Source organism: Telmatherina bonti (assembly GCF_933228915.1).
Source record: "Telmatherina bonti genome assembly, chromosome: 3".
Lineage (NCBI taxonomy): Eukaryota > Metazoa > Chordata > Actinopteri > Atheriniformes > Telmatherinidae > Telmatherina > Telmatherina bonti.
The window spans coordinates 8,656,619-8,683,012 of record NC_136621.1 but is presented as its reverse complement, the minus strand read 5'-3'; the positions used below and the strand labels follow the sequence as shown (position 1 = coordinate 8,683,012).

Genomic DNA, 26,394 nt, shown 5'->3' with positions numbered 1-26,394 from the left:
GAGGAGGAGAAGGAGGACTGGGGGGAGGAAGGGATGTGCACAGGGTGGGCAGCAGAGGAGGGCCTGCTAAAGGGGGGCCATCATTAAATAAAGCAAGAAAATTCAAACATGACCTTTGAGTTTAGTTAGTTAATGCAGGCCACAAACTGTCTTTAAATACATTTCATATACAGTTTGAGAACCAAAGCAACACTTTTTTTTTTTTTTTAAGTTTGATTCATATATGATCACATTTGATTATATTATTGTCTTTTCTAATATAAAATATATTGATCATGACCATGATGCCATCATGTTGCTTTATTAGAGACATGGTCACAATGTCATGCCAGATGTGTTTATGCAATTTGAGTATTTTCACCCAAGCATGGTAAAACTTGTTGCAGAAGCAGGACTCACGGAAACAACTGTATATATAGATTAGTTATTCTGAATATTATTTATAAAATAGTTTACATGTCTGACTTAGTGATTCGTACCCTGTTTATTCAGTTGCCTAAATGTTATTTAAATTCTGTCACTAAACTGCAATAGTCTTAAAAAAAAAGTCAATATTTAGAGGGTGGAGGTCCATCGTCTGTAAAATCTGCAGATGATGCAATGTGAAACAGTAAAGTTCACCCACTAGAAGGATTTACCATCATGCACAGTTGCTTAACTCATGTGCCATCTTGATTTCTGTGCTTAATAAACCATATGGGAGCTGCCTGGTAATCCCATTAATAGCCTTTAATTAAACCAGCCATCTCACTGGCAGCTTGTAAAACAAGTAAATACTTTCGTGCCTTTTATTACCCCGTCAATAAGGGACAAGTTGAAAGGGCAACAACTTTCATACCTTTAATTCTGTCGGAAGTTGCATCCTGGTTGAGAAAAATAAAATGTACATAAAGCTTCAGTGAAACAGCCTGGGGGGCTGGGTTATTGAGCTATCTTTAACTGGAGTCAAAAGAAACCAGTTTCTTTCTGACAATCAGGAAAAAGAAATGAGGCTTTAACCTGAAATGTCGATTGCTTACAGACATTCAGTGGCTCTTGTGGATAAGTTGTAATGCCCCTTATGTTATTAACCAGCTGGTTTACCATCCAATGGTTTCAGTTTACACCTTTCACAAATCAAGGCTCACAAGTAACACCTTTAAATAATTTATTTCTACAGACCATATGCAGTGATTATGTCTTACAAATAGTAAAATAAACTGAAATGCACAATCTCTTTCATAGTTTACAGGCAACTGTAAAAAAGAAAAGGAATAAAAGGGAATTGTTTGAACATATCCAGTATAGGACATTTCATTTCCAGTCTTTTCTTCAACCAACTCCTGAGATGATCATTGAAAATGTCAACTGACCAGTCTGTGTATTTCATGAAGGGGAGACGGTTATTCTTTTAAAACAAAGAGCAAACGCTCATTAAAAGATGTGTGAAATATTGGGATATGTCCAGGATTTTGGTGGAGAAAAGTTAAACTCTGATGCTCATCTTTTACTTTAGAATAGAAGCACAAAATCATAACATGAAGTGTGTTCCATTAGTTCAACAGAGACCTTTTGTCCTCAAGCTGTAAGCTAATGTAAGAACACTGACAAAAGATTTCTGGGTAATCGTATTACCCTTCTCTGCAGGGGTCTTTTGCTCATCTTATGCCAAGAGGAAGGTAGTTGAGGAATTTATTTAACATCATGCTTTGAATCGTTTTGCTTTTTCTTTTTAATATATATATATATATATATATATATATATATATATATATATATATATATATATATAGTCACACACTGAAAATGACTTGAAACAGGACTCTTTTAACAGGTCCTTTACTCTGTTTCAACCAAGTCTTACTGGAATTTACATGACGGCTGCAGAGGACTCCTTTATTGTGTGAATACATCATTTTTAACAATCAAGGGAAACGGATGACTGCAGCTAAGTTTGGAAAGTGGTGACATTAAGTATACAAATCACTGTGATATTACATGAAGTGCAGGACTCACTGCATATCAAGAAGCATCTAACATCAACACAGAAAGAACTTCAAGTTTTTAAGTGCTGCGTGTATTTAATTATCTACACAAGGATAACAATGTAATATTTATCTTTAACAGAGACAAAGCAATATTTAAAGTTCAACATAAACCAAAAAAACTCCTGCTGCGACGTGGCATTGCTACACTTCCTCCTCGTCTGTTGATTTGTCAAAGCTGCTGTTGGTCGCTAAGGTCAAAAGGCTCCCTTTGGATTGCGTTGCATCTCTTCCGCACAACAGTCATGGCAACAATAACCATGGAAATACAGTAGTAAACACAATGCAAGAAAATAGGAGTAATGCTAAAGCATGCGTTCAAGCTTTCAGTGTACAGGACATAAATGTTCAGTCTTATCTAAGGCAAGTACACACAGTTACAGCCCAGCACACACTCCCAGGCAACTCAGTCTTTCATCAAACACTGAAAGCTTCAAGCTTTCTGCGTGTATTTGTGTCCAGACATTATTTAACCCCCTAGGTCTCTGCTCCTTTACACACATCTTATTTAATCATGCACCATGGCTTTCATATTAGTGCACTTTGATTTTTTTCCCTAATTTTGTACAATATACGAAGGTAGCTCCAGTTAACTGTAAGACTGTAAATTACTTCCAGCCTTTATTACAACGATAGTTACATCTTGCATCCTGAGAATGACAAAGTACAAGAAATAGACAGGTGGAATCATTATCGTGCGACAAGGAGCGTAATAGACAGAGAGAGAGAAAAAAAAATGCATTTATAAAGTCAGAAGAGGAACATGTTTTCTCCTGCTACAGCATAAACAAAGGAAAACAAAAAACACCACTGCAATTTTGGTATTTGTTAGCCAAAGCTTCCACTGTTATTATTTAGGTGCAGATATTGTATATTTTATTGTACACGGGCTCTTTAACAGTTAAAATCCTGTATACATTTGGAAACATGGCAGAAAGTTCTTCCTCTTTGCATTCTCACTTTTACATCCAGACTTGCTAAAACAAAAAAAATCCCAATTCTTCGGGGAAAAAAAAGAGATCTGTATGCTGTGGCTACCGGTGATCATTCATACACATAAAATACTTCACTTCTTAACTATTGTGTCTGAATGACCACATATAACTTAAATATATACTAATTATTGACAACATTAAGCCGGTATTTCTGACCATTTCGTGTCAGTCCTTTGTCATTATCTTAAACACATTAAGCACTTTTTAACAAAACTTACTGGAAAATAGATCCATTGAAGCTTTAAATAAAGTAAATATTTTTGTCTTTATTACTTTACTGACATCACAGAACTGGAGCAACTCCTCACAGGAAAATAAATTTGTAATTGTTTTACATTACCATTTTTTTCTTAACTAAAAGGTGCCTTTGTGTGTCCAGAACCAGTTCCTAAAGGTTTTACAGCCTGTATCTTTCACAGAGATGCAGGAGCTCACTCTTCTTATTCAGAGGCAGCACCTCCCATTTAACAGACACCTTGGAAATGCATTCAGATCGTCCTCTTTCTTCATTTTTATGTCGACTTCACTGAATTTATTATCGTGGGTTCAGTAGCTCTACTCATTTCACCTTGGTGAAAAGGGGAGAAAAGTAATGCAGCTACAGTAGTTTCATCAACAAACATTCGGCTTTTTCCTTCCATCACAACTCATTGGGGAGAGGAGTACAACCTAGAGGACTTTGCACCCCCCAGCCCCTCTCCGTGCCCATCTCAGAGCACTCCTTTAGAGTGATGTGTCCTGGTGGATTGACTGCAGACAGCCCAGCAGCTGGTAGTAGGGGCTACCTGGCGATGCCACAGTCTCAAAGACTGACTGGAAGGCCCTGCGATCCAGCTCCTCGTCAATCTGGTGTCGATAGAAATCCAAGGCCACCAGGCAGAACAGGTTGACATCCACAACCTCGCTGGAGCCCATGCGGCTGATCACATGAGGCAGTCTGGTTCACGACAAGGAGAGTTAAGAGGGAATAAACCAAACAATTCCTTCTGCATTCACACCTTCATGGCAGTAAATACAAAAACTCCACCATAATCCTGTTAATAAGATCAACTCCAGGTCTTGTAAGGATACAGAGCTGAGATCCACTGGGAGGTTGAAGCAGAGACAAAGAAACAAGAGAGGCTCCACATGGCCATGGCTACTGGTGTTCTCTGGGTGAAGTTGGACAAAGACAGCAGCACCCAGTCTCGTACCATGGAAGACTGGCCTGTGGCATGAAGAGTCTGGAAAACCTGAATATGGAGACAAAATGGGAGAAACTGAATGCAGTCAATGATCATTTTACGGTTTATTTTTCATGGCCAGAAAATTACCTGAGACCTTGTGTCATTGTTCTGTAACCACTCATGTTAATTTAGTAAAGTATCATGATAGTTTTAGTGGGAGTGGATTTCACCAAAATTCTCTGTAACGTTCCCTGGAAATGTTTTAGGCCAAAGAATTTTAGTTGCCCATAAAAGATGGTAGACAGGAAACAGTAACATGTTTTTTCATCGTGTTCTGCTGCTGACCTTGTAGACAACAGTGGCCATGAACTGTGGATAAGGCTGCTGATTGGACAAGAACTCTCCGATGACTTTGTTCATGACGTCCTGTGGTGGAAAGAAGTCATCCAGAAACTGGGGCAGGATTCTAGACACGACCCTGGCCTCGCTGGGTAAACCTTTCCTGATCCTGCAGGACAGGACACCCAGTAAGGGCAAATCAAAACCACGTCTTGTCAGAAAGTCTCTCAAAGGATTTGATGTTCACACCTTGAGTCACAAGGTTAGAAATGATCAAAGACAGCTGTAAAGGAAGGGTTTTGTGTGCAATGAGAAGTATGTAATGCATGTACCTGTCAAAAAGCACAGAGACCCTCTCCATGGCAACAATGATTGACTCGCTGTCAGGGGCCTGTGGGTCGGGGTGGGCAGGACGGTTGGCAGGGCTGGCTTTCTCTTTGCCTGAGGAGAAACCAACATGACCCGCCGTGACGCCCACCGCCTCCGCTACAGCAGAGCCGGAGTCAACCTGACCTCTAACCCCTGTCGTGCCTGAACCCGACGCAAGCACCGCTGAGAAGACGAGAGGAGGGGGTTGCATGGCTTTAATCAGTGGGGTAAAAGTTAAAGGGGTAGTAAAGGGACACATATGACTGATCAGAATTTTGTAAACCACAAAACAGATAATTGGTGAATTTCTCAGAGCTGACATGAGTCAAATTCCATTATTAAGACGTTTCTACAGGCGACTGGTGCTGAAAATATGAGATATTCTCAAAGAATAAATTCTTGGGAACAAATTAAATGAGATTTTCTTCTGATCTAAATAGTGCTTTGCCTCGCACATACAGCTTAAAAGAATTAAGCGGGAAGTTATAGGTCAGTTTGCATTTGCAGAAGCCAGAGTTTAATCTTAGAATCTGATGGTTAACTCTGAGCGAAAAGGAGTATTTCTGCTCTAAGTCTATGCACATGCCAAGTACTGCAAAAGTTAGAGGGGGCCGGTATGGGTTAGAGGTAGGGTAGAACATTTCTATGACATGCAGAAAGCAAGCAGGTGTAGCTATTAATATATTCATTATGTAATCTGGATGTTAAAAATCATTCATTAATCATTTTCTGAACCTCTTAGTCCAATAAAGGGCTGGAGGCGACCTCAGCAATCATTGGGCGAGAGGCAGGATGCACCCTGGACAGGTTGCCATCCCATCACAGGGCCGATGGAGACACAAACCACCATTCATGCTTACACTCACAAGGGACGATTTTAGAATAACTTGTCAATATAACATGCATGTCTGGAGAGTGGGAGGAGTACCCGGTGAGAAGCCACACATGCAGGTACATCTCAGAAAATTAGATTATGAAAAAGTTCAATATTTTCCTTTTCCTTCCACTCAGCTTTTCATTAATATGCTTGGATAAAGCATTCTGTGGACAAGCAGCTTCTTTAGAAATGACATTTTAAGTCTTTCCCTCCTTGTGGAGGGTCAATGATTGTCTTCTGGACATCTGTCAAGTCCCCATTCCCCATGAATGTGTAGCCATCTGACCCAGACTGAGAGACCATTTAAAGGTTTAGGATTCATTTGCAGGTATTTTGAGGTAATTAATTGATTAGGGTGTGACACCATGACTTTCTAAGATTGAAGTTTTTCACAATATTCTAACTTTCTGAGACACTGCATTTTGGGTTTTCATTATTTATAAGCCACAATTATCAACATTTCAGGGCATAAATATTTTAAATGTTTCACTCTATGTGTAATTAATCTATATAATATAAAGGTTTCACATTCTGAAATGAGTGACAAAAAATATTGAACTTTTTCAGAATATTCTAATTTTCTGAGATGTACCTGTATATGGGAGAACCATGCAAACTCCACACAGAAAGGCCGCCATTCAAGGCTCACCCCAGCCGAGGTTCGAACCAGCAACCCTCTTGCTGTTGGGCCACATTGCAACCACTGTCCTAATTTTAACTTTTTTTCCTAATATGCTAGAAGACATGACGGAAACAAGGAGCCAAGTGCGACACACAGGCCGCTTTTCAAACATTGTTAGTAAAGTCGACAGTCAGCAGCATGCTATGTTGTCTCGCCCTCATTCCCAGTCTTCCTGTTAGTCATGGCTCTGTGATGCACAGGCGGAAATTAGACATTGAAAATTATTACATGCATTGCATGTAATGCATGTAATCATTGCATTTTAATTAAAATTGACAATTTACAAGCTGTGTTTCTCCAGTGAAGAACAGGACTCGGGACTTAAAAGTGCAGATTGCAGCTTCCTTATATTTAGAAGAATGTAAAATTACAAATGACACAACTTCTTCAGTCTGAACAGCTGGCTCTTCTCTAACTTCTCCATCAGTATGAGGCTGCCAGGACACGTGCACTAAGATACAGCCTGACAGACTGGATTTACACTGAATTTTTCTACACTGGTTTAATCTTTTCTTTCAGTTTTTTATTGACCTGCAGTCATCCTCAGATGTCCTTGTCCCCTTTCGTTAAAGAAAAGCCTGAAATTACAACCTTCACTCAAATACCTGGAGATTAAAAAAAGGAATAATAACTAAAATGATAAATGATTTATATAAAACAGTATTTTCATTTGATTGAATTAAAGAAAAACAAACAAACAAGTCAGTCCTGGACAAATTAGAGGAGTTTCTGATCAACATTGGGACAAAAAACATGTCAGCAGGTGCAGAAGTCTGACTGGGAGGAACAGAAAACACCTGACTGGAGTGAAAACATCCAGGGATTGTTCACCAAAATATTAGTTTGAGTGATGTAACATGCATTATTTTATCATATTTGTTTGCTTTAAAAAAAAAAACAAAAAAAAACATTTCTATTGAACAAGAATTAGAAAATAATGTAATGATTTTCATAAACTTTGTATTTACTACTTTTGTCAATTTCAGCTTATTTGACAGGTAGCTGTTTTTCTCCTTTAATGGAAGGTGTGAATAAATCGACTGTACACCCGTCTTCACTGTAAACATTTCACTACATAGCGTTTAGTAACTAATTACTCAACTGCTAATCCCTCCATTTTGTGTTCCTTTTAACAATCCAGCATTAAAAATGGCCTCTACTTTTTTTTCTTACACACTAGCAAACTTCACAGTTCTTTAAAACGTAACGTGACAATCATTGGCTAATGTTGCTAACGCTCAGGTACTGCAGAGCAATGTCGCTCTGATGGATGATATTTTCACAAATCCTTGTCATAATATGGCTGTTTAAGTTTCTTCCTCAGGTTTGACATTTCTTTGTCTTCTCAGCATCCAACCTGCCTTTTTTCCATATGCGTTTTTGTTCTGGTTTTCTGCTCTCCCTCACACTACTTCAGTGTTATTATGAAGACTTGTTCTTACCAACAACCTACTGGTAAAAGGTCTGCAAGTCTCACTAAGTTAGCAGTGGAGCATCAATGCTATACTGATCATAAACCTGTGGTAAATAACTGGCCAGTGGGAAGAGGTGGTTGGTCTTTTTGCCATTAGGGTTGAATCTGGGATAAGTGTTCAGGGAAGAAACGGGTCAGAGCCTTACTGTAGCAAAGCAGCTACTGGTTAAAAACTGTCCATGCAGTGAGATAGCCAGCGTAAATGAAAGGTAGCCACAGCAGCACCAGTCAGGATGTTCTACATGCCAGCGATTAAGGTGACATGCAACGTAAAGATATGTGGTTTTGATGTTAGCCGTGACACTAAAGCCCTGCTTACCAGTGTACATGCAGGTGAGCATGAGGCCCAGGGCAGCCATGGCTCTGTGGGGGGATGGCATGTTGACTCGGTCCACACTGAGTTTGACCAGTGCTTCTCCATCCACACGAGACAACTGCTCTGACAGCAGGAGACGCTCCAGTCCACGCAGCACACAGTGATAGATGATGGAGGGGGTGGAGTCTTCGCTGGCGGACACCATCACCCCACACAGCTGGAAGAGAAAATGGCATTAAGACAAAGGAGAGATTTTTTTTTTTATTTTAATGGAAAGTTTGTTCATCATTAACCCTCGAAACTCCAAGTTTTTTCTGCTATATTTAGTCCTCCAGTTTATTTTTTTTTTATTTTGTTTTGATGAAAAGCATGTATAAATTAATCTCTTTTAATCCCCATCAACATACAGTTTTTTTCCCAGGACAGCCTCATTTGTCAGATTATGAGGTTAAAATGAAATAAAATATAGATATAAATGAATGACTCTTAGTGATAAATTTATCTCTCTTTGTAAAAAATAGCCCACCACCACATCAGTCATCAAGCCTTTTCTGCACATCGTTTCTGCAAGTCTTGGCTTTCATGAGAAATAAAGACTTGCACTGAAACAAACACACAACAGGAGATATTTACCCCTTTTCCTCCTGCTGTTTTTTTTTTTTTTTTTTTTTTTTTACTATTTACCAAGTATTTTCACCAACTTTAATTTTTGGTACAACTGTGCATCAACATGACAGAGAGGGTCGTTACTTTCGTACCTGATCTGTACTTTTCATCTTGATCGCTCAATGAGCTTTACACCACATGTCACATTCACACACACTCATGCAGCACTTCTACGTTTTATATCTTTTCATCACACACATTCATTTGCACAAGAGGCAACGTGGAGCTGAGTGTCTGGACCAAGGACACATCGACGTGCAGTCTGGGAAAGCTTGGAATCAAACCACTGACTTTCAGGCTACTGCTCTTCCCATGAGCTCCAGCCGCACCTTTGTTCTTTTCACACACAGATTGTTCACTTATTGATCTTTGGCGGCTCCTGATTGGACATTACTGTTGTATTTCTCTGATTAGTGGAAAGTTTGACAGGAAGTGACTTCGTCATAAACTCTGGGTCAACAAAGAGGTCTCTTAGCAACAGTTTTTTATTTATTTTCTTTTTAGATCAAGAAAGTCTTGATAACCATGCATCACTCAATGTTAGGAGGCTTAGAGTAATCTGCAGCTGGACTGTAAATCTTCTGGGCAACAGCGCTCTCAGCCACTGGAAATCTCGTTGAGTTGCAACGAAGACTGGTCTCATTTACAACAACACTGTGTTAGAGATATGGCTTACTTGTATTACTGCAGCCATAAACTCTGGTCCTACATCTAGAGGATAGTTCTCCATCATGTAGAAGGCCACTGCGCACATCACCAACACATGCTGCTGGTTATGCAGGTTCACACAACTGCAGGATAGAAACAGAACAAATAGAAAGTGACTACACCTAAACACAGATGAACAGAGATGCCAGTGGGTTTGTTTCTGACAAGTCAAGGGCAGCGCCTGCTGCTCAGTACATGCACTACATTCTGTCTGCATTATACAAACGTATTAAGCCATGAAAAACCACTAATTGAATGTAGATCCTCTTAAACTGCAGGGGGGACTCCCACACTGACATTAAACACAGTGGCTGCCTGTGGCTCTTTCATCATCACTTTAACTAATTAGCTGCTGACCGGAGGTCAGTAACGCATCTGCGACCAGAGAAGAGCGATACTCACTGAGCAATAGCCCGGAGGTTGGACAGAAGATACTCAGACACTGGAGGGATGAGCTGTTTGGCTGTGTCATCCAGCAGGTCACACTCCAACACGTACAATACTCCATGCAGGGCCCCCATCCGGCTGGGCAGGTGTGTGCTGCGCAGAGTTGTCTCCAACAGGCGACACACAGGTTCAGCTATTGCCTTGTCCTAGAAAAGAACATTAGCAGGTTTGTACCATTTCAAGCATCAGGTCAGCAGCGTACATCTACTCTCCCAAATGCTTTGTCCGCTTCACTCACCATGCCCAGCACAGCAGCAGCCTTACAAATGGCAGGCACCAAGTACTGATTCAGGATCTCATCCTCTGGCGGGTGAAGCTTCTGTAGCTCCATCAAGGTGGAGAACATCATGTCAAACTGGTTCCTCTCCGTGAACAGGTCTGATACCGCCAGGAGCTACAGAAATGATGAGGATTACAACCAGCCTTGCTTATAGCTCCATTAACCTAAAACCACTTCAGGTACGATGTTTTTATCAAAAAGTCGATTTAATATCGGTGTGTCTGAATCTAAATGTGACACGACAATCAAATTTTACATCACTGGCTAGGGTTAAGTGTGAAACTCTGAAGCAGGGCAGACCATTGCTCGACAATGCAGATGAACAGATCAGACTCGTCCATGACGACTTACCGATCGGACAACTTCGCTGATGAGGATGGTCGGGGTCCTCCTGTTGCTTAGAGAGCCGGGGATTAACCACTGGCTGTAGAGTTCCAGGAGAAACTGAGAACATGAGTGTATGTCCACACCTGCACGGTGCTTCCTGAAGGCACACATAGTAGATTAGAGTGTGTGTTAATGCAAATCATCCTGCAGCAGACATCAGTGCTCTGATTGGTCTGAACAAAATAGGTTGATTATTATTGATAGAAGCTTTGCTGGGAAACCATGTTGATGTTTGGGCATGTGCTTCATGCTCAGCAGCAGACTGAAGCTGCTCTGGTGGACACATTTGTTCCCACTGAGTGGCATGACTTTGGGTCGATACAGTTTGTGAAGGAATGATCTGGTCCGATCAGGCGGCTGTTTCCATAGCAAGGCGGCCTCACTAAGTAGGCGGGGTTTAGCTCGAGGGACTGATGTGGCATCAAACGGTGAACGAACATGACACAACTAACAACAATACCATGGCGACCAGACATTAATGTTGTTTGCTGGCTTTTGTTCTTTTTAAATTGAGTGAAAGGACACATTAAACACCTGAATTCTGCTTGTTTTTGTCCCGAGAAGTCATAGTTCTCTGTCCCTCAATCAAAGGGCTGTACGGTGTGATGGCAGTAGCTCTGTCTCAACTGTACCGAACCATTCTCCTATGGACCAACGACTAGAACGGCACAGTGACACAAAGACATGGTACAGTTTGGTTGGCCTGTAAGGGCCCCTTTTACAATTTAAACAAATAAAATAGCACACCTTACAGCACTGCTCAAAGGAAACAGAGCAATAAGACTCCTCATTAACTGGTCCAGATCAGTGCAGGACAGGCCAGGACATATTTTTGTTACATTTTAATGGGCAAAAACTATGAAAGATGGCAGAATATTTGATCCAAACTGTTTCTATTTTTTGGAAGTAAAGAGTGGAACTTTACACACAACAGTCCATTGATTGGTAGAAAGAATCGCTGTGATCTTGGTAATATGAAGACACGAACATTGCCATGTTTAACCTCTTCCACTCCAATAGGCTTTAGAAGGTTTTGGCTTGAAAATGACAGACATAAATAGAAATGCATATTTCTCTGTGATGATCAAAATTATTATAAATTATTGTAAATCAAATTAAAGCTACACACTGGGATTTTATCTGAAGTGAAATCATCACCACAGATGGCTCCAGCTTCCCTGCGACCCTTCATTGGTCTAAGCGGTTGGGATGATAAATGAATGAAATGAACATATACATTTAAACTAGGGGTGGGTAAATCGAATCGAAAATCGGGATTTTTTTGCTTCACAATTTTAAAATTGATTTTTTGTTTAAAAAAAATCCTTTTTTTTTTTCTTCAAACAAATAAAAATCCAGTATAAAAATTTAGCCATTTTTATTGTTTTTATTGATCTTTTTACTTGTCTTCTGGGGCGTTAAAGCAGCAGAATGATGATCTGGCTGTGTCGTTTTTTTCTATTTGAAATCAAGAAATATTACAAGCAAAAACATTTTTATACATTTATTTTGTTTTTAATCTACAAAAATCAGCAATATCAAAGAATTGTGAGAATCACAATTTAAATTGAATCGGCACCCAAAAAAATCTGAATCGAATCGGGACAAAAGTGTATCTTCACAGCCCTAATTTAAACTGTGTGTTTAATTTTGCTTATCTCACAATATCTGCTCTTCTAGTATGAAAATATCTGCAACATAGAATTTCTGTTATCTATAAGGGCTAGAAATAAAACTATACTGATATAGCTGCTATTTAATCGTCATTGAGGTAACCTGTTTAGGAATCGTGATATTAAGTTCATATCACCCAGCCCTGATGCACACAGCTGATGCATCCATCACCATCCAGCTAATTCCCCCCGTACCTGCTAACGGTACATTTGATCATGGTGCACCGTACCAAACTGTCCCACCCAAAGCAGACCCCTGGTGGACATGTGGCTTTAGTGTTTTGGCTTACGGGTATAAAGGTAGTGTGGACATTGTCTGACCTTGAGTTTATTGGAGATAAAGGTGGCGAGGCAGGTGCTGGTGTGTCTGCTTCATCTTCTTCATCCTCACCCCATTCTTCCTCCCTCAAAGGAGTAATGTTATTACCCAACCACACTGAATGGATGGAAACCTGGAATGACATCCCAAATAAGCAAGATACACATTAGGTAATGATATTTACAAGTTCATTCAATATTTCAAATAAAGCATTGTTTTCATGCCTTTCGTACCTGTCCTAGTTTGTAATCCATGTTGCCCAACTCCCGCTCTGTATTAATCTGAAGTAGCAGTTTCTCATGGCAGATCAACGTACCTGCTAAAGCAAACAGGCATGGAAATGTACTTTCCGATACTTCACACAAGCTGCAGGTATCATGGAGATTAAAGAAGAGAAAGTGGCTCTTCTGTTACCTGCAGAGGCTGCTGACAGCGAGGGCACCGGGTCCCATGCGTGGTATGGATGATGCGTATGAACATTGTCTCTCTTTGACACGAGAGCCTGAATCTCTCTCTCCACCTCACCCCTAATCAAAGCCAGCTTCTTTCCAAACCTAGAATACGCACACGCACACACACTCAGACCCTTAACTTGTATTCATTACATGCTTAATTCACTGTTCACTCAGCCGTGGCTGCATAGCTACCGTGTTTCCAAGGCTTTGAGACTCTTGTTGCGGGGCTGCTGTTCCAGACAGCTTACTGCGGGGTTGCCAGCAATGGGCAGGGTCATGGCACTCAGCACCAGGCTGGTGATGGCCTGCACTGCCAGTACATTTAACTGGGTACGCTCCAAGTCCTCCTTGAGACAAATGGAAGGGGGGAAAAAAAAAAAAAAAAAAGAGTGCATAGGAAAAAAGAAGATAAATGTAATTTTATATTGACAGATTTATTTAATTGAGTTTTGAGTTTTCTGCAACATTTGAGTCAAACGAAGAACTGCTCATGTTCAACACAAAGCTCTCCACAGGAATGCTGACCTCATCATTACAGACCTGCAGGATCTTCATGGGTTGCTGCACAACATCACAATGAAATGAGCTGTTCCACTTCCCACTAAGCTTCTACAGGACGATGTGCTTTCTGACATGCTTATAGGACCAGAATGAAGGCTTACTGTTTAAGTCCAGAAGTAAGTACTTGTTTGTAAATAAAGTCGTTTTATGTGTTTATTTATTACCAAAGTGTAAAAATGAGGAAAAAAGGTTTAGTCCACATATTCGTTTCAATGATTTTATTTTGGCGTTTTGTTATTTTTCTCGTTCTTGTTTTTATTCACTTCATACACATCAAACAACGTGGTAACCCAACATCCCCTGTTATTGGCCCGTTAGTACTGCAGTGAGATCGAATTTGCAGTTACTGAAGCAATCTAGATGTTATGTGTTGAGAGGATACCTCCTGTTGCGTCTCCTCCTCTTGGTCCATGGTTATTGGCTGGGTGACCAGCACCCCAAGCAGAGTGGCCCAAGTCTCTTCAAACTGAGTTCTGCTACTCCAACCTAAAGACACAACAAACAGACCAAACAGGTGAGAAAATCTTTCACATGAAATCAAATAAAAACAAACATGTAAAATATCCATGTGGAATAAAAAAAAAAAAGTCAATAAAAAGTGGCATCAGTGTAATTATTTTTTTAAATGTTGGAGAAAATTTAGAAAAGTATTTGTAACTGTTTTTTTGTGTACCAAGTGTGTTGACTCGGTACAGAAACTCCCTGAAGACATCCTTTTCCTGCAAGAAGTCCACAGGGATCTCAGGCAGTGTTGTCCCATACTCTCCCCCTGGCTGAGGGGACCAGCCCAGTTTCCAAACCTGCACAGCATTTAAGAGAAACACCATCATGCTCTCAAGTCTGAAAGGCCAACAAAAATCACAATCATTATTCATGCCGAACACTGACCAGTGGAGGTACTCGAGTGTAGCTGTTGACCAGAGGCAGTCGTGACAGACTGATGATAATGTTGCGCAATGTTGGTGTGAGAAAAGCGGGAAAAGCGCCGTTTGCTGGGTGACCCAAGGAGAGGACACTCTGCAAGCCTTCCACTAATTCTGCCATGATCTCACATGCTTGCCATTCACACATGTCTGGGACAGAACACACATCTCTTTAGACATGTAACAATACCCAACTCAGAAAACCAACAGAAAATTGTAAACAAAGAAACTTGATGGTATTTTTAAACATATTCTCACTGTTGGCATGTCCTGAGTCCACTTGGTCTTCATCACCATCTCTTCCTCCTTTTGCTGTTTTTTTGTCAGAATGCAGAAGCCGATCACCAGGACTAACAGCGACTGGGATATAAAAGCAAATAAAACAATCAGCAGAGACGAGAGCAGGTTTTTAAGTCTATGAGCGGTTGGTAGAACTGAACTAAACTTAATAAGATATATGCGAATGTCTTCCTCATCACCTGCAAATATAATAAGGCGTAGGCAGTAGATAAGGGAGCAGGTGTGTGTGGTATATTCAGGAGTGGAGAGCCTATTCCAAACACACGGCTGCTGCAGGGCCAGACACAGACAGGACAGAGCCCACTGTAGGTCCACACTCAGGGGCAAATGGTCCTTAAGCAGGCGCCACACCACAACCTGGTCAAAGTTACACACACGGGTAAAAATAGGATGTATTGAAGTTATTCAATTACAGACAAGATCACTGTAAGCCAGTGGTTCCCAAACTGGGGTGCGAGCCCTCCAGGTGGGGGCCCAGAGTTATGACAGGACACACGCAGGGAGTTTTGGCACTGGACAAATATGTGAAAGTACCAATGGGACACGGAGATGAATCAATAAGAAAAGACCTCATTTACATAAAGAGGAGAATAAAATAAAGAAAACATGATGGAGCTAATCTGCCCCTGGGCTTGACCAGGTACTAGTTAACTACTAGTAATAATCAATGAAGGGTAATGAAGAGACCGCAATGGGTTGTTTGTATCAAAATATTATCATCTCATAATGAAGTAAGTCACAAGTCACAGCACTTGAGGACTTTTTCTCATGAACACAAAGAAAAACTTTTTTTGTTACTAAAGAAATAAACAACCAAACTATAATTTAGCTATTATGAGTTGTTTTTTTTGTTTTTGTTTTTTACTAAAGTAGCATCCGTCTCACTGAACACTCAGCTCACCTGCAGCAGTTTGCAGATAATCCTGCTTTAAAACGTTTCACACCGTAGCAGAAGAATAGATAATACCTCCACTGATACGGTTTTAACGATAGCTGACTACACTGCAGCCAAACTAACGTTTCTTTGGTTCATGTGATGGGGGTGGGGGGCCTTGACATTGTCGTTGATGAAAAGGAGGGCCCTGTAGAAAAGTTTGGGAACCACTGCTGTAAGATTTATGATGTGATCATCTCAGATTACTTTGATTAAATAACCTGTAATGAAGTGGAAACACTAAGCACTCAACAATACATTCACACTGTGGTCCTTTACCTCAGTGGCAGTGCAGGTGAAAGAGGTGATGAGGTGCTCCTTGTCAGGGGGAATATGCAGAGATGAAGGGAGCTGACACACACTTAGCAAATATTGAGACAGGGCTCTGCAGAGTGACAGAACTCTGGGGTAGAAACCGGGCACATCTGGTGGACAGAGGAACAAAAACAAAACATAAAAAATATCTGAATAATAAATATATCACTAACAGTAGTCACACTACAATATAAATAACAATTACACGAGGAAATACTGTTTCCATCTTACCATACATCTCACCCAGCTGGTCCCAGTAGGGCTGGGGTTGAGGGGGTGGCAGGAAGGGTTGGTGTGGGGCAGGAAGGGAACCAGTGACCCCCGCTAGTTGCTCAAGGGTCACCTGCAAAGTTGTTTCCAACAAAAGAGAGCCCTGACCCCTTGCCAACCTCTGCACCCCCATGCTGAGGCACGGACACAACAGGCTTAAGTTGAAATCCTACAAAGAGTAAACAGTTCACATCAAAACACGGCTTGAGATTTCTAAACATCTCCCAGTTTCTAGTAATAATGAAGCAGCAGTTTATGTGTTGTCATTATGCAAATGCTACATATGAAAACATTAGTTTATTTATCGGAGCAGGTACTGCAGCCGTGGCGTGTCGCCGTTACCTTGCAGCTCATCACATTGACGATTTCAACAGGAGGTAGTTTAGTGAGAAGTTCTGTTGTTTCCAATAAGGAACCATCACCGCGAAGACAGCACTGAGACTTGACCAGAGCCACATACCATTCCTAAATGCAAGAGAAAATTTAAAGCTGAAGCATCTCTTTTACTTTCAGAAGGAGAAAACCTTTACAAGAACCGCAGGTTGCCCTTTACAGTGCGGACTCCAAATTCTCACCTTATCTGCAATAACCAGCTCGGGGGCCGGGGCTGGATCCCCATCTAAGGGGTGTGATGTAACTGGAGGGGTGGGGCTACTGGTGTCTGCAACATTGGCTCTGAACCTGTCCAGCAGGGAGTAGAACCGCTGATGCCTGTCACATGAGAAGAAAACAGGACTAACTTTTCTGTTTATAAGCTCTGATAACTGCAAACAAATTTCTGATCGACAACGTTGGTAACTCATGGACCAAGAGATATCCATATGATGACAAACTCCATGACAACCTGAACATGGTAGACATGGTTACCTTTGAGCCAGGCCACTGGTCTGGAGGTATTCTTGGATCCTCTCCAGTTCCTCCAAAGGCAGCTGTGCTATACTGTTCTGGAGGACAAACATGGACATGACAAATACACAAAACACGTTTTTTTTTTAAGAAAAAAAAAGCTTTCCTGAAGCTCAGCAAAACATTTGGAGCTCGATAGAAAAGCTACTAGCAGGAATGTTTTTATGAGGCTAATAAACTAACAAGGGTTTAAATATAATTTATTCCACATTCATCTATCGAGGAACACAGTTTCCTCCATGTTAAACCGTACCTGTAGCGTCTCAGCCAGCAACATCTCGACTCTGCGACACGCCAGCGTGTCCACCATGCGAGCCAAAACCCTGAAGGGTGTGTTGAGCAGCTTGTCCACATAAAGCATCAGCAGAGATCCAGACTGGCTGAGGTGGATCCCTTCCAAACACTGTAAAGTTTTCTTTAGCATTGTGGGCTACATAAGTAGAAAATACAAGTATTAGGCAGGAGAACAGAAGTAAATGCTAAATACAAGAATTTTACTAAATCATAACTGGTTAAAAATGTGGCAGAAAAATCTGACATCATCTTACAGTTGTGAGATTGTCGCAGCGGGACTGGATGGCCTGAATAAACAGGCCGCTAGCAGCTGAGTTGCGGTGGACAGCACTGATAAAATCCTGCACTGGAGGCTCATGGGAAAGGCTGATGAGGTCACGAACGTGGTTTACAATCAACCAAGTCAGATGTTCTGAGTCATGAAGGTTCTGACACTAAAGGAGAGAGGCAGAATAAATAAAAAGATTCAATTCAATATAAATAAAAACTAAAAAAAAAAAAAAAAAACTCATCTAGAAGAGTTCACTCCTTCTCTCTTTTTCTCTCTATGAGGTGCATTTCTGTTTTCTCTTCTTTTCAATTCTCTTTCTGTCCCTCTTCTGTCCTCTCCGGTCCGGTCCAGCAGTACAAACTTTGTAATACAAACAATTATGCAAATTAAATAGAATAATAAAATAAGAATCTAGAATGTCAAGGGTAGCATTATAAATATGTTGCATCCCTTGGAGAAGTTCATTTGCCCAGAACACAGCATCCAGAAAATCCTTCTGCCTGCTTAAATGCTGGACAAGACAAAAAAAAAAAAAATGTCCACAGGATCAGTTCGATTAGACAGGAGATAGTAAAATAATTCTAAACCTGCGTTTGGTTTGGTTTCCCACTGCAGACCGACCTGCCTGGATAATGTCAACAGTGCTGTTCACTTGCAGCGATATTCCCTGAAACTACTAATGACCAAGAAGAACATCCAGTTCATTAATAGGCTAAGACTGAAAGGAGCTTTTCCACCACAGATTAAAGATGAAGGACCAAGTCATGCGGTATTGCAGTTCCCGTTTTTACTTTGGCGTTCAAACCTGATGCAGTTTTCACAGTGTCAGTATGAGCAGCAGGAGAGGCAGCGAGCTCTCCAACATGTCGTCGTGATACAACGTGCTTTACATCATGTCATCTCTTCGGCTCCTGAATGGCCTGTTAGCTTCCACATCAGGCTTCACTTGCTGCTGAATCCAGATTCCCCATTTTCAAGCGGATCAGAGTTTGCTTCTTTGGTTCACACCTCTCACACTGCTCCAGAGAAACTGTATCCATGGATACAAGGGTTTGTTTATAGCAGACCACATAGGACCAGTGTGAATGTGTCTTTTGGACACGTTCTGGTGCTTTGAGCTTCATCCTTGTCACCTGGCACGCCAGACTGGACTGCTCTATATATTCACTACAGGGTGACTCAGTCTGGAGTCCCTCCCCTTCACGGAGATTCCACCTGAAACAAACCAGCCACTCTGATTGGTTGAGCTGAGGAGACTCTTGCCTTGCATCACCACGTATTCTTTAAAACATTCAAGACGGGGTTTTTTTTGGTCGTAAATGCTGGTTTAAATGAATTTCTGTCTTCTGTACTGCACGCCACGTTTATTTTCTTCTGTTGCGTTCGTTCTACTGAACACTTCCGAACGTTGTAGGCTGCTGCTTCACTGACGTCACGTCCGTCTTTTTTCTGATTGGTTTACTCCGCGCTTGTTTGTCGCGCCCCGGTGAACTCCGTTGATGCGAGTGAATCCCCAGACTCTACGCTGGTACAGTGAGAGAGTCTGGCTTGCCAGGCTATCATTCTTGTAGTTCTAAACAAATTTCTTTCTCAGTAAAGTAATATTCTACACTTTTAAAATATATATTTTTAACATGTTTAATAAGTTTTTTTGTAGCTTTGAAAAAACATTATTGCTTAAGATTAGCTTTAACCAGATGAGCTCACTGTACAGTTAAACCTTCTTACCACGTAGTCACAGAAGAGGATTAGGGCTCCTCTGCGTACAATCTCTCTGTTGACCATCGCTAACCGGGACTCAGGCTTGTCTTCTTCACCTTCACCTGACGAATGAGGACTCAGCAGCTTTGTGGAGGAGAGACTGTGTCCTCTGGCAGGAAGAACAGCAATACAGAAACGGACTTATAGGAAGTGCAGCTATGTGGCACAAGTTTGTTCTGGTGTAACACTCTTACCTGGGCGTCTGATGAACCTCGGCCCACCAAGAGTAGTTCGTGTAGCTGATGATGAGGAGGACTTGACACCAGAGAAGCACCAGGGACGGGTGAGTGGTGACGAGGCACTGCACCATGCTGTTCAGTCCCTCGAGGGAGTAGAAGGAACTGGCTTCAGCAGCGGTCTGTCCGGCACCACTTTCGCCCTTCAGGAGCCGACTGGCTGCAGCTGTGATCCTGCGAAACATTCCTGACAGAGGGAAAAACTTAGCATGGTTAAAAACTGTTCACACTGCATTTAATGCACGTCATGATGAAATCTTGGAATCACAACATACACCTGTGAAGAGAACATGCTCACCACTTTTGAAGACATGTATGAGACACATCAGGAGTGTGCCCAGTTGCTGGCAGTAAAAGGTGTGCTGCTGCTCAGTGATGTCCACTTTAACGCGCCTGCTGGAAATGTCATCAAGCAACACGCCTACCAGCTGCAGAACAAACCTTGAGGATGTGAGAACGAGAGATTTCTGATTAGTCCTTTGATATGCATCTGTACGAAAAGTGTTATATACATAAAGTTTGATTTGATAAATCAGGACAAGCAAAGGAAGTCGTTCGAGGACTAAATGTAGAAGCAGCAGGGAGGCATAAAATTTATTTCACAAACATTTCCTAAAACTCTGCTTCTGGAGAAATAAAACCACCTGGCAAAGGTTTCCTCAGGTGGAGCTTTTTGTGCCTCGCCATTTGCTTCCTCGTTACTGACGCTGTCAGCTGCTGGTGCGTCATTGGTGGAGGGGCTCTGCTGATGCAGGCGGTGGATTGTGTGGCAAGACAGGAGGTGTGGAGAGAGTGACAGCTCATGGACTCGAGACAGAACAATGTCCTCAGTGGACTGGGACACCAATACTCTGAGCACTGCCAGGATACCAGACACCCACAGCTGGACTCTGGCTACAGATGTCTGAAGAAGTGGACAGATGTGACATTCGATAAAGAATAATTTGACATGTTATTTATAACGCACATAAAGAAATGTCAAAGTGCTTCAGACTAAGAGGGTAAAACAGTAATAACAAGAAGAGAACCATAACCTCATGATAAAAAATCTATTTCTGGGGAGTCAGGAGCGTAAAATGGTGAATAAATTATGCCACCCGATGGCTCCTCAGTGTTAAAAAAAATTAATTTTATTTAGAAACATAAACCAAATGTATAACTGAGTGTTTATCTCACCATAGTGGCTGGGATGGTGAACATACTCTTGAGCAGCATGTCTACAGGCCTGAGAGAGGAAGGTGCCACAGTCTCAAAGAGCGTGTTCAACACCCCCAATGCCTCTGGAGAATCTAGAAGCATCTGTGAGAGAAAAAAAATTATTAGTGTGTATGACCTGACTGTGAAAAAAGGTCACAAATCTCAACCAACCTGCTGCTTGGCAATCATAGGAAGTATGACATCAGCAATCTGTCTGGACAATCTCTTCCACTTGTCTTCATTCTCTTTATGACACTGTTGCAGCACCAGGATGAACATCTCCAACACCTGCAACAAACATGGAAAAGCACATCAAAGGTGGACTGCTAAAAACCTAGAATTTCTAATGTACTGTGCGTGGTGGGGTTCACTGGAAGCCATACCTGATGGTACTGTACAAGTCTGAGCAGCATGGAGACCACCACTTCTTTCTGTGTATCCAGCTCTTTGCCCGCATCTGCTTTGTTTGAGCCCCTTAAAAGAAATAAGTCATGAACGATCGGTTGCAGGGCTGGAATAGCTGTGGAAAAAGAAGAAAACAAACATCCTAATCAGTTAATGTATCATAATAAATCTTAAGAATTGTTAGCTAACCCAAGAGAAGCTGGATAGTTCACTAAAATTTTCTGATTAACACTGCTGGCCAAAACAACAGCAAACATGAAAGACATTTTAATGATGCTGTTTGTTGTTTACTTTTTTTCATGTCATCTCACCATGTGTAACAGCTTTCCTGCCACTTGCCATAATGCCATCGCACAGCTGGATGATCTTGGGGATACTGATGATCTGCTTGGAGTGGTAACGCTCATAAGACAGTAGCACCAGAAAGAAAAAGATGTTGGGAATGATGGCCTCGGAATCTCTGCATAAGGAGTGTAAACAGCTACTTTAGTTCACAGATCATAGTCAGAAAAAATAAACCAACTGGGGTAAAACTGGGGAAAACTTACCTGAACTGGCCCACTTCAATGTATTCAAACTGTTTTAGGACAAAGCCTATGAAAACCTGAAAAATAGAAAGAAATAAATAGCATGAATGAATGAATGAATGAATGACTTTATTAATCTCCAAGGAGAAAAAAAACAAAGGTTCAACCAAAAAAAAAACAACAACAACAAAAAAAACAACTCAGAAATAAAAAAGCACAAATTCCGACAGAATTTAAATGTTTGCATGCAAAACTGGTCATTTGTTTTAACCTGGTCTGAGTCCAACAGACAATAGTTGACTCTGAGCTGTACAAGCTGGGCGAGCAGGTCCAGCACTTGTCTCTGCAGAGCCACAGAGGTGCTGGTGGTATACTGCTTCAAAGCTTTAATCACCAGTGGCTCAAACAGTCTGATGTGGTTGTGGATGGCATTCTGACATAACAGAGGAGAGAAATACAATTTTAAGAATGGCAGCTGGAATATGAAACAGATGTCTTTACAAAATATTTAAAGCACATAATCAATTTTAAAAATGCAGAACGATGAACCATTTATACCTTGTCTCCTCTGTGACGTGTAGCATTCGCGATGTTGGACCTCAGCTGAATGGAAGCTTTTTGCATCACATCAAACCACCTAAAAGCAAAAAATCAAAAGAATCTTCTTTCTTTTTTTTCCTTAAACATCCTAAATGCACACATCTTTGAAAACTTAATGATCCATGCACTAAAATGTGAAAGCATGTGCCGTTACTTACCCAGAGGTATCCTGCTCATGTTCAGCCTGGACCATGTTACGAAGACTCGCATCGGCGAGAGCCTGGGTAAAGTGTGTGTACGGAGCCATGAAGCAGTAATGATAGAGACCCGGTCGTAGGTTGGAAGAGCCAAGGCGGAGAGTTTTCCCTTGGGAACGATTGGGTCCACTCGAGGTGCCTTCATATTGAGAGGCGAGGTTGGTTCCGAATAGGGTCTTCAATAACTAAAGAAGAAGTTTTCAACTTTTAGAGCAGGAATAAACTAAAATAACTTTAATAAAACTAAGCAATAATGAAGTTATTAGCTACTTCTTGAACTAATAATTTAACCTTCGAACTGAATATAAACAAGGTGTTTGATTCATAGTGCTCTCTTCACATTTTAACCAGTTAATCTTTCATCATATTTAGCTTCAAGTTAGCTCAATTTGTCAAAATGAACTGAGTGTGTGAAAATGTAAGAATGTATGGAACCATCGCACAGGGAAACCAATGCCTTTACAGGCCCTGTCGGCAGGAACCAGCCTCACTCTGTGTGGACTCGAGTCAATTGTAGCACACTGCTCAGTGCTACAACCATAAAGGCCGCCACACTTAGTTAATATAATGCTATCAAAAGCTACAACTGAGAGGTAGAAGCCAAACTGATAACAGACCTGCTGTACGCAAACAGTTGCCATTGTTGGTTCTCTGGAGAAGCAGGACTTCAGGTAACCCAGAATTTCCTCTACACACTGACAAAAAGACAATACAGCACATCACTACATGCCATCGATTGTTGGAAATAATTAACAATGAAGCTTATTCACTGCCTTAGCAAAAAAACAAACAAACAAGACTACAAACTGTGCCTGATTCTGTAGATATTAAACTGAAAACAATAAATCAAAGAATAATAAAATAATTTTTACCTTTCCGATGTCATGCAGTGTGGCCAACTCCAGCAGCTGAGACAGAACATCTAAAGCAGCACGCAGGAAACTGCCAAACTTCTCCTGACTATTGTGGAGATCTAATGTCACCTAGGAGACAAAAACTATTGCTAACACCCACTGCGAGCCATAAATCAAGCTGAAAAACCTGTGGATCACAGCTTTGTTTTGATATGGAACGTGTTCTGACCTTGTAGTTAGCATGTGTAGCTTTGAGCACGTCATAGAGCTTCAGGTAGGGAGGCAGGTGATAGAAGCTTCCAAGGGTGGTTGATTTGTTTAACGTTGTTGATCCTGAGCTCTCCGCTGGTCTGCCTGCTCAGAGAGGAACCACAAAGAAGAGTTTTTGTTATTCTATATGTACTTCTAGTCCTTTTATACTGTCCAGGAACAGGCATTGGGCCTGGATAGAAAAAAACCAAGTTTTCGATCAGGCAGCATGGTGAGACCAAAAAACCAAAACAAAAGTTGCTTCAAAACTTGAAACGCGAGTTCTCAAGATACATGGAAATCTGACAAACACCCGTCATTCAGTAGTTGGATCAAAGACATGCTTTCCATGTTTCAGCTGGAGAAATGGAGATACAGAAGGGAAAATTGTCTTGGAAATTTCTGGGTGATCTGGTCTCCTTTTATTGACTATGTTAAAAGCTTAGAGTCTGCTTTGATAGCATAGCTATTATTACTATTACTGTGATTATTATAAATATGATAAATATTTTGATTATTATTACTATTAATAATAACAATAATATTATTAGTGTATATGCAAGCGGTGGATGGTAATATAGTGGTTGGGAATGTGTGTATGTGTGTTCAAGTTGTAAAATGCAAAACACATAAATAAAGTTGATTAATTTTTTTTTTTTTTTTTTTTTTTTTTTTAAACTGAACACCAGAGCAATATGCTCAGCAGGGAAGTTGTCAATGTTCAAACAAGTGCTGAATCAATAAGCTGTGTTTCTATGTTTCCTGAAACCAATTTAAATTTTGGTATTTGATTTATCTAAGTATATAAACCATCTATTTTGGGAAACTGATGGTTATAATGAAGCCTGATGACTGAACCATCAACCTTTAGGACAGAATCTGCTGTTTACTTAGGAAGACTAACATCTACCGACTTTGGTTCTGGTAAACTTGTCTGAACATGAGCTGACTTGCCAGAGATCACCATAGTTTTGAGAGTCCAAAAAAAATGGAGCTGGGACCAGAAGGGTGTCTGTGTGAAAACACCACAAAGATTGTCTTTATGTTGGAGCATGTGCTGACGCAGTAATGTACCTGTGTTGACCTCACTGCCTTTTTTGGGGCTCATAGGTGCAGCGCTGGGCTCAGTGGTCTCCTTTTCCTTGCCTTTCCTGCGAATCGGACTAAGGGAGGGGGTGTTGCTTAGAGAGGGAAGGGCAGCCTAAAAATTAAGGACCAGAGTAAAAAGAATTAACGTTAACTAAATACATCAGACTGTATGTAGATGGGATATATGGTCAAAAGACAAATAAGTGCAAATAGAAATTTCCCTTGAATATCAGTTTAGAGCATGAACTTATTAAACATAGTTTGTTACTAGACTTGCCTTAGCTGTAGGTCCTGGTGGAGTGTCGTCCAGCACATGCGCACAGATGTTGAGGATCTTCAACAGATGGGAGAACAGCTGTTCCACCATGCCCACCAGAGAGCGCTCTGACAGTGCTCCCCAAGGTTCCTCTATTTTATTTGGACCTCCACTAGTGTTCCCATTGCTGCCTTCCTCTTCTCCAGCCCAAGGGTTGCGCAGACATTTAGGGGCAACAGCTGCAAAGATAGTTTAATAACATGATACTTTCAGTTTTATTCATATGAAGAGCTTTATAGGGGAACATAATTAGAAGTTACACAGAAACACTTTCATACAGATTACCCACCAGCAAGCAGGTTGCCTGAGAGCAAAAGTGCATCTTGATGTGCAGAGAGGTCCAGTGGAAACCAAGCAGAGGAGAGCAGGGACAGCACCATGTTGGCTGTTCCTACTGTCAGACTCCTCCGTTCAGAGTCTGGTGTAAGTGAAGAGGTGCTTGAAGATGCTGGAGGATTGCTGGACTGTGACAAACTGAACAGCAGAACGGGAACAGAGAACAATCAGGACTTTAGAAGAAAAGTAGAGGTGCAAAAGTAATGTTTTTAGAAAACCGGTGCAACAATGACGACATCAAAGGGGCAGATAAAATTATACCATCAGTAAGAAATGTTTCACAAACCTGAGGGTCCTGCCTCTGGTGCGGTTAAGACTAGAACGGGAAGAAAAGCTGCTACTAGAGCTAACATATCCACAGTGCCAGCCTGTGCTCCAAGTGCTAATTGGATAATTTGAAGCCAAGAGGCACAAGGCCTCACAGCAGCCAAACTGCAGAAAAAAGAAAAATATAGTATTTAAATGTATATAAAATGACTGGAAACTTTCTGTAGAGCTGGGAAGTGTTGCACAGAAATCTTACAGTCAGTGCTTTGGAGGTAGACGACGTGAAAGCGTGGGAGACGGCAGTAACAACCCTGGACAAGTTGTTTTCCAACGTGACATCAGACACAGTGCTAGACAGGTTGTAGCCTCGGTAGATCCTGACAGACAGACCCAAGTTATGACTCACCAG

The 26,394-nt window shown here is 41.2% G+C and overlaps 1 protein-coding gene across 7 annotated transcripts in view; it reads right to left on the bottom strand.

Annotated features, from left to right (window-relative positions):
• Window positions 1-1,848: 1,848 nt before the first annotated feature.
• htt (huntingtin) overlaps window positions 1,849-26,394 on the bottom strand; it is a 47,945-nt gene continuing 23,399 nt past the window's right edge. For 2 of the 7 annotated variants that reach the window (XM_079264752.1, XM_079264755.1), the window contains 45 exons: window positions 26,242-26,362; window positions 26,005-26,150; window positions 25,672-25,856; window positions 25,344-25,561; window positions 25,052-25,178; window positions 23,958-24,082; window positions 23,747-23,857; window positions 23,492-23,569; window positions 22,836-23,059; window positions 22,636-22,714; window positions 22,349-22,510; window positions 22,099-22,154; window positions 21,862-22,010; window positions 21,529-21,665; window positions 21,317-21,433; window positions 21,125-21,247; window positions 20,593-20,852; window positions 20,247-20,389; window positions 19,907-20,135; window positions 19,680-19,821; window positions 17,935-18,114; window positions 17,640-17,816; window positions 17,348-17,424; window positions 17,056-17,191; window positions 16,823-16,945; window positions 16,442-16,649; window positions 16,175-16,320; window positions 15,141-15,318; window positions 14,920-15,021; window positions 14,627-14,811; window positions 14,412-14,538; window positions 14,121-14,224; window positions 13,370-13,524; window positions 13,137-13,276; window positions 12,956-13,041; window positions 12,725-12,855; window positions 10,695-10,827; window positions 10,302-10,457; window positions 10,019-10,209; window positions 9,585-9,699; window positions 8,246-8,459; window positions 4,857-5,076; window positions 4,531-4,693; window positions 4,091-4,251; window positions 1,849-3,956 (listed from right to left, as the gene is read on the bottom strand). In XM_079264752.1, coding sequence (XP_079120878.1) covers window positions 3,743-3,956; window positions 4,091-4,251; window positions 4,531-4,693; window positions 4,857-5,076; window positions 8,246-8,459; window positions 9,585-9,699; window positions 10,019-10,209; window positions 10,302-10,457; window positions 10,695-10,827; window positions 12,725-12,855; window positions 12,956-13,041; window positions 13,137-13,276; window positions 13,370-13,524; window positions 14,121-14,224; window positions 14,412-14,538; window positions 14,627-14,811; window positions 14,920-15,021; window positions 15,141-15,318; window positions 16,175-16,320; window positions 16,442-16,649; window positions 16,823-16,945; window positions 17,056-17,191; window positions 17,348-17,424; window positions 17,640-17,816; window positions 17,935-18,114; window positions 19,680-19,821; window positions 19,907-20,135; window positions 20,247-20,389; window positions 20,593-20,852; window positions 21,125-21,247; window positions 21,317-21,433; window positions 21,529-21,665; window positions 21,862-22,010; window positions 22,099-22,154; window positions 22,349-22,510; window positions 22,636-22,714; window positions 22,836-23,059; window positions 23,492-23,569; window positions 23,747-23,857; window positions 23,958-24,082; window positions 25,052-25,178; window positions 25,344-25,561; window positions 25,672-25,856; window positions 26,005-26,150; window positions 26,242-26,362 — 6,754 coding nt within the window. In that variant the 3' untranslated portion in view covers window positions 1,849-3,742. The remainder of the gene's footprint in view (window positions 3,957-4,090; window positions 4,252-4,530; window positions 4,694-4,856; window positions 5,077-8,245; window positions 8,460-9,584; window positions 9,700-10,018; window positions 10,210-10,301; window positions 10,458-10,694; window positions 10,828-12,724; window positions 12,856-12,955; window positions 13,042-13,136; window positions 13,277-13,369; window positions 13,525-14,120; window positions 14,225-14,411; window positions 14,539-14,626; window positions 14,812-14,919; window positions 15,022-15,140; window positions 15,319-16,174; window positions 16,321-16,441; window positions 16,650-16,822; window positions 16,946-17,055; window positions 17,192-17,347; window positions 17,425-17,639; window positions 17,817-17,934; window positions 18,115-19,679; window positions 19,822-19,906; window positions 20,136-20,246; window positions 20,390-20,592; window positions 20,853-21,124; window positions 21,248-21,316; window positions 21,434-21,528; window positions 21,666-21,861; window positions 22,011-22,098; window positions 22,155-22,348; window positions 22,511-22,635; window positions 22,715-22,835; window positions 23,060-23,491; window positions 23,570-23,746; window positions 23,858-23,957; window positions 24,083-25,051; window positions 25,179-25,343; window positions 25,562-25,671; window positions 25,857-26,004; window positions 26,151-26,241; window positions 26,363-26,394) is intronic. The other 5 variants (XM_079264756.1, XM_079264753.1, XM_079264757.1 and 2 more) reach the window with 5 other exon arrangements.